The following is a 15304-nucleotide window of genomic DNA, read 5'->3' as shown; positions in this document are numbered from 1 at the left end:
AGCAAATGAATCATGTGTTTGAAAGATAATACATTTAATCATGCTGGATTTTATTACAAGAATTTAAAACCAATGTCTATTTTTGCATGCATTTATGGCTTTTTCCATTGCAGTTGTACAGAAAACTCAGTTCATGCGCAATTCACATGACGGTGGAAATGCTTTGAGTAATGTACGTTATTTAAAACCACCGCATCTCGTGACACACAGGATACACAATGAAAAACAGAAAAAGAAAAACACGTGAGATGCTGGCATGGTACATGGCTTTGGATTTGCTCAAGAAATTCCCCCTGTCATTTGTGTAAGACTCTCCAAATGCAGAGACCGGCTCTGACAGTTTTACACTGCACCAGATGGCAAGCAATCCTTCCCACCGTCACTCTGGCTCCAGGCATGGCACAGCATTGAAACGTTCACACAAGTACACACAAACACACACACATACATGAACACTTCCATCCCATCGGAACCGCTCTGGCAAATCAATATGCCCGAAAACCACAGGGATTGGTTTCGCACTGTTTTCAAACTAGGCCAAACTCAAGCTACCGTAAAATTTACTGTACCACTGAAGGGTAGGCAGCAATCTATTTTGGAAACAAACCAAAACGGAAAACTCGTAACCCGTGTCTCAGCAAATCTATCTGTGAGGCACCAAAATCACACAAGGGAAGTCTGTAGCGGTAGTGAGCACAATGCTAACTAGTTTAAGTAAATACATGTAAGCTATTACTAAAGACGAGCGAGATGTGGTAATACTGTGAAAGTTACTGGAGGTTAATGTGTTAATATATCATAAAGACTAAGCTACAAAAGCAAACGCTGGGCTGAACACTGTAACACGTTAGGATCAATGCTAAAGCGCAGTCGACTTCTATTTCTGGATTGAGCTGTTCAATTCAACTCACAGCGAGGGAGATGATGGGAAAGAGAGAGACAGATGGGGAAGAAATAAAATGAGTAAGATATATGGGTAGTAAATGAAAATATAACTTAATCAAGGGATGGTACAGCTGCCGCCCTTTAACAACCCTTAACTGTCGTTCACATTGGTAACGATGCCACTTTGCAGCGACATGACAATAAGGTCACATACAGTGGCACACAAAAGTCTGATGTGCGGCTATACTGACAATCGAAATTTAAAAAAGTTTACATTTATGAGCAGCACATGAGCAGCACCTGGATACTTGTTTAATTTGTGATCAGATTTTCAAAAGCTATGGCTATTTACACAGGCCACCAATGACGTCAGAACATGCAGCAGTAGGAACGTCCAGAACAATCATTGAACTGGGGACCTCCAGAAATAAAACCACTGTTTGTGTGAACAGGCTGTTACAGATCACACCTGCTAACAGAGCAATTTAACCCATTAAACCCCACTGCCCCTACCCATTTAGTTTTGATTTGAAAAATCTTGGGGTCATAAAAAAAAAAAAAAAAAAAAAAAAAAATATATATATATATATATATATATATATATATATATATATATATATTTGAATGCAATTTTATGAATGCAATTTTTGTTTTGTTTGTTTTTACTCTTATTCATCAAAGAATTCTGAAAAAAATGTATCAGCATGTAAAAAAATGTATATTAAGCAGCACAACTGTTTTCAACATTGATAATGATGAATGATTCTTGAGCAGCAAATCAGCATATTAGAATGATTTTTGAAGGATCATGTGACACTGAAGACTGAAGGTGTAATGGCATAAGTAAAAGCAAGTAAAATTCAGCTTGTCCATCACAGAAATAATTAATTTATAATATATTAAAATGGAAAACAGTTATTTTATATTTTAATAATATTTCACAATCATTTTATATTGTTTTTTTAATTAAATAAACAGCCTGGTCATTTAAATATATATATATATATATATATATATATATATATATATATATATATATATATATATATATATATATATTTAATATATATTTAATATATATTTAATCTATCTATATATGATATTCTATTTATTTATTTTTTCACCTCGGAATCCTAAAACATGTATTTTTCTGATTTAAATTAGATTTTGAATTGGATGGATGGATAGGTTCAAGTTTCAGACTTTTGTACCCCATTATATGTTACTTTATTGTTTGCAATTTTCTATTGGACCAAATGAGCCTGACCCTGCAGTTCCCTACAGCTTACAATTGTGACCCAAGAATGAATCATATACTTTCAATAACTTCAAGCTTTTTTGTTTAGAAAAATGTGTTGCATTGGGCTATCCAAAGAGTAACAAATAATGTTTTTTTTTTTTCACATTCCTTCAGAAAACTCTTCAACTCCACATTCAAACATTACACTGGGCAAAATACATCCCTCTGCACATGAGAGTGAAGCAAAGTGAGGCACAGCCCACTAGCACTGCAGGCAAACCTGTGTTTATTTATAGGCACTTATCCCACTTTATATCACATTTGTCAATGTCAGAGGCTATTGAATCCTCTCCAGTGATGTCCAAATCAAGCCCTCTCTCAGCACATCATTAGTAAACTCTGATCCCCACTCTACAAACACACAAATATACCACCCGCATTCTAGCACGTTCGAAAGACCACGAGAACAGAAGTCTATCAGCCGCCAGGAGCAGGGATGGCCAGACCTTGAGTATCTGGAAGCAACAGCAGTTATCGATTATAAAATCACACTTAATTCCGTGAACTTCAAAACCTATGATGCTGATTGAAGTTCAGTAATATGTGCCAAAATGGGGCCTCATTTTCAATTTATCCTTTGTTTCTGTCAAATTTTAGGCCTTTAGTACTTTGCACTGTGATTGGTTAGACCGCAATTTGCGGTGACCCCGCATAGCAACTTGCGTACATGACTTTCAGCCCGAGGCAACTGAATGGAAACAAAAGTAGTGGTTTAGAGACACATTTTTTAAATGTTTTAAATGCATGGTCTTAATGCAACACTCATGCGGAAAAGACGCCAGTTTGATGTATATCTACAAACGGCACTCAAGGTTGATTTATCAGTCGGATACTCAAGTAGTCAAAATGGCCTCCAGCCTCTCAAGCACAGGTCCTCTCAAATCAGCCAACAAATCACAACCCCTCCGCTTTCTCTGTCAACGAGTCAGAATTTTTGGTTTCATAATTTGGGAAGTCAAGCTCCTGCTGTTGTTCATTTGCACTTTCTTTAATCTGTTTCTGGTGACCAATGGTGCAATAAATGCACTCCCATTTTTATTGGGTCTCCAAAAACAAAAGAGAGAATTGAACGGACACATCTTCACACCGAACAGCTGCAAATGCTGTAGAAGCGACTCCCTGCAACCAGATTCAGTCACAAGATTAAAAGGCACCAGATGAGCCTATAAATAGGCAGAAAAAACAATCACTCAGGGTTAAATTTGGAGTAAAGTTATCTGGATTTGAAAAGTTTAACTACCTGTCCTTGAATTGTCTTTGCTGGCATGTGACTTTCCATACTCCTATTTACAATACAGATCATACTATTTCAAAAATACACACACATACATGTACAGAATTACACACATGCACACCACTCTTGCACTTGCTTTTAACTCTCCTTGTTTGTGACCCGGTGCATCTCCCTGATGGAGCGTCTATTTCTGCTGGGCGGTGGGCGGTTCTAGCTCGGGACCGCCATAGAATTGGCTGCAGTTGGGGTCCCCCCTCACTTTGGGGGACGAGAGTATCTGGACACCAGTGTAGGGGTTGACGCACCAACACTCGCCCCTCTGTCCGTGGTTGGACATGTGGCACTGGAATACAAGAGAGGGAAGAAGATGAGAGGGGCGGGGAAACGGTGGGTGTTGGGGGCTTAATGAAGCTCTTGGGCGAGTACAGGGTGGAGGCACTGGCCCAAAACAGCCCTCCCGCCTCATTTGGCCCAGCACGTCTCATTAACCCCTACTGAGCACTCCCAAAATGAGGTCATAATTGAACTGGACATAGCTGACGCTGAGACCCAAAATAGGCAAAAAACAGATTCTCAATTTTGTCCTCCAATGGCAAAGAACAAAAACTGACAGTTACAGTAATCGCAAGACGAACAGGATGATTACAAAACAATTAAGTGGTGAGGTACACTGTTTTGAGCCCTGGGAACAGGGTTTGCACGTCAAAACAACATTCCAATTTACATCTCTGGGACACTTTGTCCTGGTTTAAGCTGCAACGTGTCATGTCAGGACATAGAAATATTATACCATAATGGTTAACTCACAAAGTTCTCAGTTATCAACTCTGTCAGCAAAATGTCGACTTCGTCTCCAAAATGTTTCTCCTAAAATTCCTTTGTTTGGGCTGTTAGTAGATTAAAAATTGCAATACAATAAAGTACAAGACATGCTGAATAACTAAACAAAATAACTGCAAACATATTGCAAAGTATACATAAAAGTATACAATTATAAAAAAATATATAGTATAAAATTATATTATATAAAATTAAAATGATATAATAAAGAGGCCAGACATTAGACATATGTGTCTATTATATGTTTGTGTGTGTGTGTGTGTGTGTGTGTGTGTGTGTGTGTGTGTGTGTGTGTGTGTGTGTGTGTGTGTGTGTGTGTGTGTGTGTGTGTGTGTGTGTGTGTGTGTGTGTGTGTGTGTGTGTGTGTGTGTGTGTGTGTTAATGTTATTTCACGTCCAACTTTTAGTGAGTAAAAGGTGGCTAATTTGTACGATTTGTCTAAACCCAGTGATGGGTAGTTTTAAGGGCGGGGTAAGGAGTAGGTCATTCGTACGAATTTGTACGAATTAGTCACCTCATAAAATTCGTACGAATTGTCGTGAGATCCGGTTGGTGTGTGTGTATGTGTATAACTATATAGATATATAAACTCTATGGTAACTATACAGTATACAGTAATAGTTAGAGCTAAATTATGTATGTAGGTAGGAAAGATCAGATCATTTGTTCATCACTTTTAATAGCAGACCTTGGTATCTTAGCAAATTTAAGCATATTTTAAGACATTGTTGAGACTTCTGAAAAAAAGTGGACATGTGTGACATTTTTTCTCAAGAATCTAAAAACCTTCAACAGTGTCCATCTATTTGCTTCTCATTTTATCTCATCAGGCTGTAAGGGATGTGTAAGAGAGGTCATTAAGATATAAAAGAGATTACAAAAGAGTTCTCATTAGTGATTCTCTTTCCTCTGAGAACGTCAGTACAAAGAAGGGCAAGCCACCCCACAGACAGTTTAGTCATTCAGCAAAATTTTCATTAGCTTGTAACTCTCAGCTCAGATACGGTTGCCTTGGCTTTGATAAAACAGCCTTCTGTAGAGAATGTGGGAATGTTTTATACACGGTTTCTCTTTGGCTCCATCTTTGTGTCATTATTGAACCTTCCATGTGGAATTGGATAATAAAACAGCAGGCTGCTGCAGATTGAAAGGTTATGCAATGTCTCATATTCCTATTGCCCTATAGTGAAATTTACACCCGCCACCATTCAAATGTGGGTTTGTTTTGTTCTAATCTACTGGCCAATGTACCAGGTGACCTGTAAAACATTTCAAACAGCTCAAACAGTAGAGTGTTGGCGCTTGCAACACCAAGGTCATGGGTTCGATTCCGAGGGAAAGCAAGAACTGATAAGAATGCAGTGTATATTGCTTTGGATAAAAGCGTCTGCCAACTATATGTAAATGTTCATAGTAACTTATCTGATGCATTTCAATTGGTAAATTAAAATGGTTGGTAAAATAGGACAAGCTACCACTGTCTATACAAAGATTGAGGTAAGTGTAGATCATTTCACCTGCTTAAGGTTGTACTGTCCTGTCTTGTCACAGTTGGGAAACTTCAGGTCATACAGATTTTCCAGAGGCCCCTTGTTGTCATGGAACGTCATTCGGGAGATGTTCTCTAACACTTTATCCAGCTCCTGCTGACACTGGCTCTGTAAGACAACACAGACATGCAAACAGATATTTGAGTATTTTTTCAACTCTTAAAACAGCCTAAACACTTTATATATATATATATATATATATATATATATATATATATATATATATATATATATATATATATATAGTAGTTTAATTTGAATACTAACAATTTCCAGAAAAAGACATACAAACATACAGACTCTGTCATTTTAATATATTTTCTAATCTCAAATTGTTTAATAGCATTCTATGATGAAAATGACATTTTTGGAATAAAATGGCAATCTCTTTTGTCTTGCTAAGGCTAATTTCATAGTTAGCATTTTCGTGTATCCTAAATACACAAAATTAAGTAATATTTTCACACTTTTTATATTAAATGCACAAGATTAAAGCCTGAAATGCAAAAAAAAATAAAAATTGTGAGTTTATGCTAGTACCGGGCAGTGTTTTAGACATCAGAAATCTTCTTTGTAAGTCGTAAAACAAATGTAAATGTAAAAAAATATGCTGTTGATGTGTGAGATATAACTTGAATAAATATTTTCTTCACACATTACGTCTTAAATCTTTATAATTTTCAAGCAATTCATATTGAAATAGTTTTTGATGATGTCACTCTATTTAAATTATTCTAGTTTAAAAACTATAATTCATATTTTTTTATGATATAATAAAATATTAGCAAAACAGGCATTCACAAAAATAACTATCAAAGTAGCAAAAAGATGTGATGAAGGGACAGAGTTCATTTGACCTTCATATAAAAAAAGTTAGTAAATTCTCGAAGAAACACTCATATAAGAAGGAGAGTGAAACAGCAAGCCGGCGGCTTCATGAAACATTTATGAGGCTGATATTAATCTCGTACTCCAGCTAATTTTCTGGCCTGGTTCTACCTCCCCACCTCTCAACAAGGACAGGCATCGGCATCAAAGACCATTCCTGTCTCCCGTTCCTTCTCTTTTTCCCTGTATCTCTCATGATGGCTGCTCCCTGCTTGGCCCAGGATAAGAGGGCACTGGGGGAAGAGGGCCTGCCAGGGATCTTATCCGTACAGTGCGGATGAAAAGTGCTCCATCACAAAGCAGTAAACAGTCCCCTGCTGTCATCGAACATGCCGTCACCCTGACATTCTCCTTGAATGTCTGCTTTTCATTGGGATATGTAATGGTTACACTCCTGATTTATGACCCCCACAGAAAAGTTGTTTATTCGGTTTGGCTTTTATTACCGTACCATTATCACTGGTTTGAATTTTTATTGCCTTGGCTTCTTCTTTTAATTGCATCTACCTTATTTTAGTACTTTCCAACATCCATTTGCTTTATCAACATATCATTCAGCCGTTTTTATTGTAGTTACTATAGCTTTCAAGTCAGCAAAACCCGAACCAGCGTGCTTCCTGTAACAGCTAAATGTTGTATCAGCTGTTGTTTGTTGATGGTCACATCGATTGTCTTTTACAGAACTATTTCTTGCACAATAGAATACGAAAATATGAGTGGATATGGGACTGTTTTCATTAATGCGCTTAAGGCGTCCTTTAAATAGTGAGGATATGCTAATATGACAATGTAAAATGGGGAGGCTCGATCTAAATGCGTTGTCATGCAAAATCAGGGCCTAAAACTAAATTTTTGCCACACCTGCAGATGGCTGGTGACTTCAGAAAATGTACTAGCCACAAAAATATCTTTACCAGCCATGAAACAAATGTTACAAATGATTTAATCTAGAGCAGTGAGTGACTTTATTTGCCTTTTGTTGTTTGATTATCATTAACAGACAGCTGCAAGACTATTAGGCTGTTGTCACTTCAAGAGCTAATGCACGGATTCAATATATCCTAACCCGATACGTGTTTTCTTGCTCAATTTTTTACAAACACTTAAGTCATAACTGAATATCTATACAAGGATATTTGTCAGGAGTTTTGACATAATTTGTCTGTTCAAGCACAAGAAGACATGAAAGAGAGCTCAATTCAGTATTTGTACGCTGTCTGAGACATGCTTTCTGAGCACCAGTAATGAATTGAGTTCCCTTTCGCGTCTTCTTGCGGTCAAATACATTGGCAAGGCTTAAACTTTCAGCGCTGGTCCTTCAACTGTCTTGAGCATTGTTCACTCAATATTGCATTCTTAGAATTCATAAAAATGTTACCGGCCAACTGGCAATTCACATATGTGACCCTGGACCATAAAAAACAGTCGTAAGTCGCACGGGTATATTTTTAGCAATAGCCAACAATACATTGTATGGGTCAAAATTATCGATTTTTCTTTTATGCCAAAATCATTAGTATATTCAGTAAAGATCATGTTCCATGAAGATATTTTGTAAATTTCCTACCGTAAATATATATAAAATATATTTTTGTGAATGGATGCAGAAAACACGCCTACAAACTTCACTCGCTGCTGTCCGGTTTTTGGGAATTACCCACTCAAGTTTGGTATCTATGTCAAGCTTAGATTTCCCCCTTTCGGGTTCATAACGTCCTGGTTGCGTATGCAACCCACCGTTCCCTGAAGGAGGGAACGGAGGACGTAGTCGACGCGACTGAAATGGGATCACGCTAGGGAGCCTATCATCTTCGAGTACTATTGAACGAGCCAATGTAATTGGCGTGCGTGATTCGCATCACACACTCCGCCCCCGCGGCGCGGGTATAAATACGGAAGTGGATGCACGCACTAGTTGCTTTTCGCTGAGGAGCCGAGAGTAACCCGGGGTCAGCGGTGGTCCAGCGGTAGTGGCAAGGGGACTACGTCCTCCGTTCCCTCCTTCAGGGAACGGTGGGTTGCATACGCAACCAGGACGTTCCCTTTCAGTCGATAACGTCGGACGTAGTCGACGCGACTGAAATGGGATCAACCATTGAACACGCCACTAACGCTGCCACCTTCCAGTGCCTAAACCAAAGCCTCCTGATGCCCCCGCAAACTTAAGGCGGGGAAGGACAGGGCTTAGGCCAGGGAAGTCACTGCTGTTCCTACAGGACCACTGGGAAAGCGTTCCCCGTACGTTGGAAGGAAGGGACGCTGCGGAAGCCACATCCAACCCGAGGGAGGAAATGTGGAGAATACACCTATGAACTGGGCGGAAACCGGGCAGTCTAACATATGGAATGTCACTGGGGTGGCTCCAGCCTAAGACGGGGGGAGACACACCGGACAGTGACGGCAGAGAGACTCTGCCGAGGGAAGACACGGGCTCACCGCAGGGAGCCGTATCGTGGAAGAATACACATATGGGGTCACCGAAGGGACCGCAACATATGGACCCAGCCTAACACAGGTTCCACACTGCTTACGAGTGGTAGGCCTAACACCAGACGTTCCGCACGTCCGACGTCGGAGGGGTGTGGAGGAACTCAACAGGGTTCAATTTTAAGGGAACTCAACTGGAGTAGAAAGGCGCACGTATCCAGTCCATAGGAGGGGAATGGCGCAGCAAGCCGACACTTGAACCGGGCTCACGGTGAAACTGGCTTCATGAGAAGGGAGCCCACGGGAAGCAGCGGTTCAACTAGGTGTCGTCCAGCCCCCAACTCTAGAATCTGTTTAGCAAAGTATATCGTCAACGCCCAGGCGGAGCACTTTACACTCATCAAAGAGGAGCTCAACACCTAAGTGGACATGTTGCATCTCGGATCTTTGCCGAAATGAAGGCAAGCACTAAGTGCAACTTTGCATGGAAACAGCCTTCCCTCTCTGCTGAATTCCAACAGATATTTGAAGAGCTGGTCTGAGGTCTATGACTTGCATTCTGTACACGTCCAAGCGAATCGGACAGAGAAGCCAGGGCTGGATCTGCCTCCTCCAGGGCAGCGCTTGCAGGCTCACCACCTGCTCCTATTACGGGAGAGGTAGGAACCTTGGGCACAATCCGAGCCGGGGTCTCAGCTTGTGAGAGTTAGCCGGCCCAGACTCCAGGCACAATACGTTGACCGAAAGCGAGCAAGTCCCTACCCTCTAGTAGAGACCACGCGAGCAGGAGAACTGATATAACAGAATTTTTAACTCACTACCCGCAGTGGCTCAGGGGCGGTCTCTGCAGTGCAGTCGCACCAGGGACAAGGCCCAAGAGGATAAAGAGGGACACAAGGATTTACAAGACCTTGCTCCTCAGGAACCTGACGATCAGAACGTGCTTCTGCATACTTCTGCAACACGATGAGCGTCGTTTAAACACCGAGGCAACATCATTTTGAGGGTGATTTAGGAAAACAGCCTACTGCAACCCATTTTGCAGGAAAGAGAGCACTGAAGTGATCGAAAGCTTTCAGGATCTCCTCAGGGGAGAAGACGCACTCAACGACTAGGTTCCACTTCTAAAGGCGTAAGCACGCTACCCAATTCTAGGGGGTGCTCGCAGAAGTGATGGTAACTAACACATGTTCTTGTGATAGCCACCTGAACCTCCGCGTTCGGATGTAAGACCGCCCGGAATCTCCGGGGGAAGAACGCGTGTGCCATCGTGCCCCGTCCCCGAATCCAGGGGAAGTCAGGAAGGCTGTTGAAGGGAACCAGGTCTAGTTGGGCCAATGAGGGGCAACTATGAAGACCTGTTCCTCTCCTGACATGGCACGTAGGTGCAAGTGACGGGCGCAAAAGACAGGAGCATTGCTCAACACAACATGTGAAGATCACTGGGCTTCAGGAGCATTTTCTGCTCAGCACTTGGGTGTGACAAGTTCACTGAGCTTCAGGAGCATTTCTGCTCAACACTTGAGTACGAAGAACCTCACTGAGCGACAGGAGCATTTCTGCTCAGCACTTGAGTGTGACAAGTTCACTGAGCTTCAGGAGCCTTACTGCTCAACACCTGAGTGTGATAAACTCACTGAGCTTCAGGAGCATTTCTGCTCAACACTTGAGTGTGAGGAACTTCACTGAGCACCAGGAGCATTTCTGCTCAGCACTGCGTGTGATGAATTCACTGAGCTACCTGTGATGGACTCACTGAGCTACAGGAGCATTGCTGCTCAACACCAGAGTGCGATGAACTTCACTGAGTTTCAGGAGCAAATCTGCTCAACATGAAGAGTGATGATTTCACTGACTTGCAGGCGCAAGGTGACCATGAGTCGCAGTCACTTTTAGAAGGCTCACTGGGGTTAAACGCATTTCTGCGGGCCCCTGGGGCCGCTGAGTCCCAGTGTTTGTCCAAGGGTAGTCCGCTCGGTTTACCCAAACACTGGCGGAAAAATAAAACCGGGGGGGCAACTGAGCGGCCCCGGAATGGTCATGACCCAGCCGGACCCAGGGGATGGAGTCTCCACTTGCCCTGGCTATAACTGTCGTGAGGCTCGATGGCGGCACGATTGAGTAAGCGGGAGGAGTGGAATAAGGCGCCCTCAGAAGCGTCTGACTCCAAGGAGGAGGTGACGGGTGAGTTTGTGACATGCAGGGGAAGCTTGCGCAACGGTCGCAATGTCTAACAACTCGAGGCACGAATGCCCGTGTAGTCGGGGGTCGCCCAGGCCCCCGTTAAAACACGCCCTTTGTACATGGCCGCTCTGTTGAAGAGGGTTTGGCAGCAGACCGGGATGAACTATAGTCACACAGGGTGAGCTGCTCTGCCACGGTCACCTCGGGACTCGATCGTGAAGCTAGCGCTGAAGCGGTCACATATGGAGGGAGCCAAAGGCTGCGACTACCATATACCCCAGGAGCCTCTGAAAGTTCTTTCAGTGGGACCCTTTCTCACTTCAACACCAGCTGAACACATTCTCATTGGAGAGACATGTTGGACCGAGTACCTCTCCAAAACTAGAAAAGAGATACTCAGCCCGTGGGCGAGATTACTCTCTTCCAGTTGACCTGAAGACCCAACGGGCTCTGGAGCACTCGAGGGGAAGGACACTGTACTGATACTCCACCCTTAGACGCAACACACAGGATGGCCTGCGGTGCGGGAGGTAGAGATCTGAAGCACATGTCTTTCAGGTCAAAGCTGCAGACCAATCTTGGGCCAAGATGGTCACGACCCACCACCTAGTAGCACGAAGAACGAGTTTACAACTGGCCTTCGTACCGGCTGGAGGAGCGGCTATATCAAATCCTTCGCCAGCAGGATAAGATAAGCACGCACAAGTCAGGAGCACTGCTCAACACTCGGTGTGATGAATATCACTGAATTTTCAGGAGCACGTCTGCTCAACACCTAATGTGATGACTATCACTGACTTGAGCGGGGTAGCCGAGCCTGAGGTGGGGCAGCAAAGTAGAGAGAGTGGTGTTAGTGTGCTGTGCAACACTTACCTGTCTCCACAAGCGGCAGGGGGCGCGTGAGAAGGCGGATGACCGGGTCCTCGAACGCACCAAGCTGCCTGCTGGCGACCAAGGGGGAGCTGAGGGGTGTAAGGCTATACAGGGTCACACCCGCCAGACTGGCCCTCTTGGGACCCAGGAACAGATGAAATTGCTCTCTCTTTGACGTGTGGGTACCGCTTGCTCCGCTTTTTTTTTTTTTTTTTTAGGGAGCCAGCGGCGGAACAGACACACACACAAACAAAGGCTCCACCCGGCCCTCACCCGGGGGGAGGGAGTGATCGTGCCACTCCAAGAGCATCTCATCCATTCCTGGGCGGCCCGCTCCGGAATGCTTTCGCTGTCGCTTGCCACCTGGCTTGGCAGCGCCTGGAGCGGGCTGGGCGTCTCTACTGCGGCCGGCTCCCTGCTGAGGCCTGGGTGGAGGCTGCTGCGGAGGGCCAGCAGGAGCGGCGGCCGGAGAACGCCCACGGCGACGAGCAGGCGGAGGAGCTGCCACCGGCGGCGGGTGGAGGCAGCAGCTGGCCACCGGGGCAGGATGTGCCGGATGACCTCCGTCTGCGCTTGAGCGGCAGAGAACTGTTTGATGCAGTTCTCCACCGCGTCGCCGACCAGCCCAACCTGGGAAATTGGGGAGACCAGGAACCGAACCTTGTCCGCATCCGCCATACCAACCAGGCTGAGCCAACGAAGGCGCTACTGGACCACCAAGGTGGACATCGCCAGACCGATCACGCACGCTACGACACCCGTACCCCGGAGGGTGAGGTCGGATGCAGTGCGGTGCTCACCTATGAGCGCACGGTCTGGATTACCCTCGTGCATGCCATGGGTGCCCTAGCCTGCAGCAACGCCATGGCACGCAAGAGGAAGGGGCTTGCCCACAGGCTTTGTAAGCTCTGCCCGTCGGAACGGACGAAACTCACAGGCCTTAGGGGGGAGACGAGGATCCCCCCAAAAGGCAGCGGCCGCCGGACACAGGTGCACCTGTGTCGACAGACCGCTCCAATGGAGGGACACCTCGCAACCCTTCACCGTTCCTCCATCAAGGGTAATGAGGGGGAAAAGCTATTCAGGCAGTTTCTGGCAGAGAAAGATGCTGTTCACCACCTGATAAGCTCTCCATGCATTTCGGGAAAGAAAGGCACTGGGGCGGCGAGCTGAGAACCAGCGCGGCCCGCCCCAAGATACCAAACTCCAGATTCCAACCGAGACTGAACGGGACACGGTGGAGGTTCCACTCGAGCCCGGCAGCCTCGGCGGCCCGTTTCAGCATAGCTGATAATTCTGGATCCGGCTCGGGCAACATTGAACTCCCGGAGGGAGACAATGCAGCCGAGTCATCATCTCCAGAAGTCAGCTCACCCTCTGATGCTGCAATCGGCGTCCTGTCCTCCAGGGGAGCCCCGAGTGAAACCGCTGGCCCACCCATTACAGATGGACCAGCAGACAACACAGGAGGCTCCAGTGGTTGCAGTGGAAGGGAGGAGTGAGGAGCCCACAGGGAATGGTTACCGGGCGGGACATCCAACACTATCCTCCGGTCACCCATCCCACACAGCACCCGAGGGTGGGGCATGGTAATGGGGACTCGCTCTCCGCGAACGAAGGCGAGTCTCGCCCTCAACACTGCGACAGTCATGTTCCCACAGTGAAAACATGAGCTGTCCACAAAAGCTGTCTCAGCGTGCTGTAAGCCAAACACGTGACACAACAGTTGTGACCATCAGAGAGAGACAGGGAACGACCGCACCCAGAAACGCACGGGCGGAATGACATCTTGAAAAAGACGCAAACGCACCCGTGTTGCTCTTTCAGAAAATAGGACCGTCACCAGTGCCGGAGCACACAGGGAAATGACCGCGGCAACACTGAACAGAGAACTGAAACAGTGAAGCACTCACTTTTCCGCCCTCTAACCAGCCATCAACACACACAAACATTTAGAAATTTGTTGCTGTTAAAACAGCAGTTGAGAGCTCAAAGCTCGCGATCACCGCTGCACTCGCGCTGTAGAACACCAGCACTGGGAGAGTCTTCCTGAAGAACACCGACACACTCGCTCGTTGTAGACAACAGCACTCTCAGAGACATCAAACGATCGGCTCCGAAGCGAAAGGCAACTAGTGCGTGCATCCACTTCCGTATTTATACCCGCGCCGCGGGGGCGGAGTGTGTGATGCGAATCACGCACGCCAATTACATTGGCTCGTTCAATAGTACTCGAAGATGATAGGCTCCCTAGCGTGATCCCATTTCAGTCGCGTCGACTACGTCCGACGTTATCGACTGAAAGGGAACTCTCCACAACGTCATTAGAGCAGTAAGCCAATAGAGACCGTTAAAACAAACCCCTCTCGTGTAAAAAAAAACTGTTTTCTTCTTAGCAACGGTCTGCTACAGCGCCTCTCATTGGCTGGCGACTTCTTCGCATGCACAGTGTACACAATCCGCAATGGTTACGGTGCAAGCCATGGATTCTGAGATAGCGCGTTTGCTCAATTTCAACTTTAATGACAGCAATAATTTAACGAGCATAGTAGATGATTTTTTCGCAAATGATTGGGAAGATGACACATACGGGCATGTACGCATATTCATAGACACAAACAGACAAACACACACACACACACACACACACACACACACACACACACACACACACACACACACTTGCATTTAGTGGTGGGGAACTCATAATGGTGTAAAATTCATTTATTTCCTTTCATTAGTAATGCGTTGCTAAAGACTTCATTTGGAGAACTTTAAAGGCGATTTCCTCAATATTTAGATTTTTTGCCCCATCAGATTCCAGATTTTCAAAAGGTTGTATCTCGGCCAAATATTGTCATATTCTAACAAACCATAGATCAATGTAAAGCTTATTTATTCAGCTTTCATGTGATGTATAAATCTCAATTTAAAGAAAATGACCCAAAAGACTGGTTTTGTGGTCCAGGGTCACATATACCTGTCAACTAGGGTGACCAGAAGTCCCCAAACAATTGGGACAGTCCGGAAATCTAAGCTGTTGTCCCGAATCCCGAATCCGGCCCTGATTGTCCCGAAAGTTATACTAAAGCAAATCTTGAGTAGTTATTGTCTGATAAAACA

At 44.8% G+C, this 15304-nt stretch overlaps 1 protein-coding gene across 1 annotated transcript in view; it reads right to left on the bottom strand.

The window, feature by feature from the left end:
- Positions 1 to 2030: 2030 nt before the first annotated feature.
- The window catches only part of igfbp2b (insulin-like growth factor binding protein 2b), a 35848-nt gene continuing 22574 nt past the window's right edge, over positions 2031 to 15304 (bottom strand). The window contains exons 3-4 of the mRNA XM_077215679.1: positions 5777 to 5917; positions 2031 to 3762 (exon numbers count right to left, since the gene is read on the bottom strand). Of these exons, the coding sequence (XP_077071794.1) occupies positions 3604 to 3762; positions 5777 to 5917 (300 nt within the window). The 3' untranslated portion in view covers positions 2031 to 3603. The remainder of the gene's footprint in view (positions 3763 to 5776; positions 5918 to 15304) is intronic.

The sequence above is a fragment of the Siphateles boraxobius genome, unplaced genomic scaffold (genome assembly GCF_051911475.1).
Source record: "Siphateles boraxobius isolate OS27281-9 unplaced genomic scaffold, OSU_SipBor_1 7, whole genome shotgun sequence".
Lineage (NCBI taxonomy): Eukaryota > Metazoa > Chordata > Actinopteri > Cypriniformes > Leuciscidae > Siphateles > Siphateles boraxobius.
The sequence above is the reverse complement of the archived record's forward strand: the minus strand, read 5'-3'. Positions and strand labels throughout refer to the sequence as shown.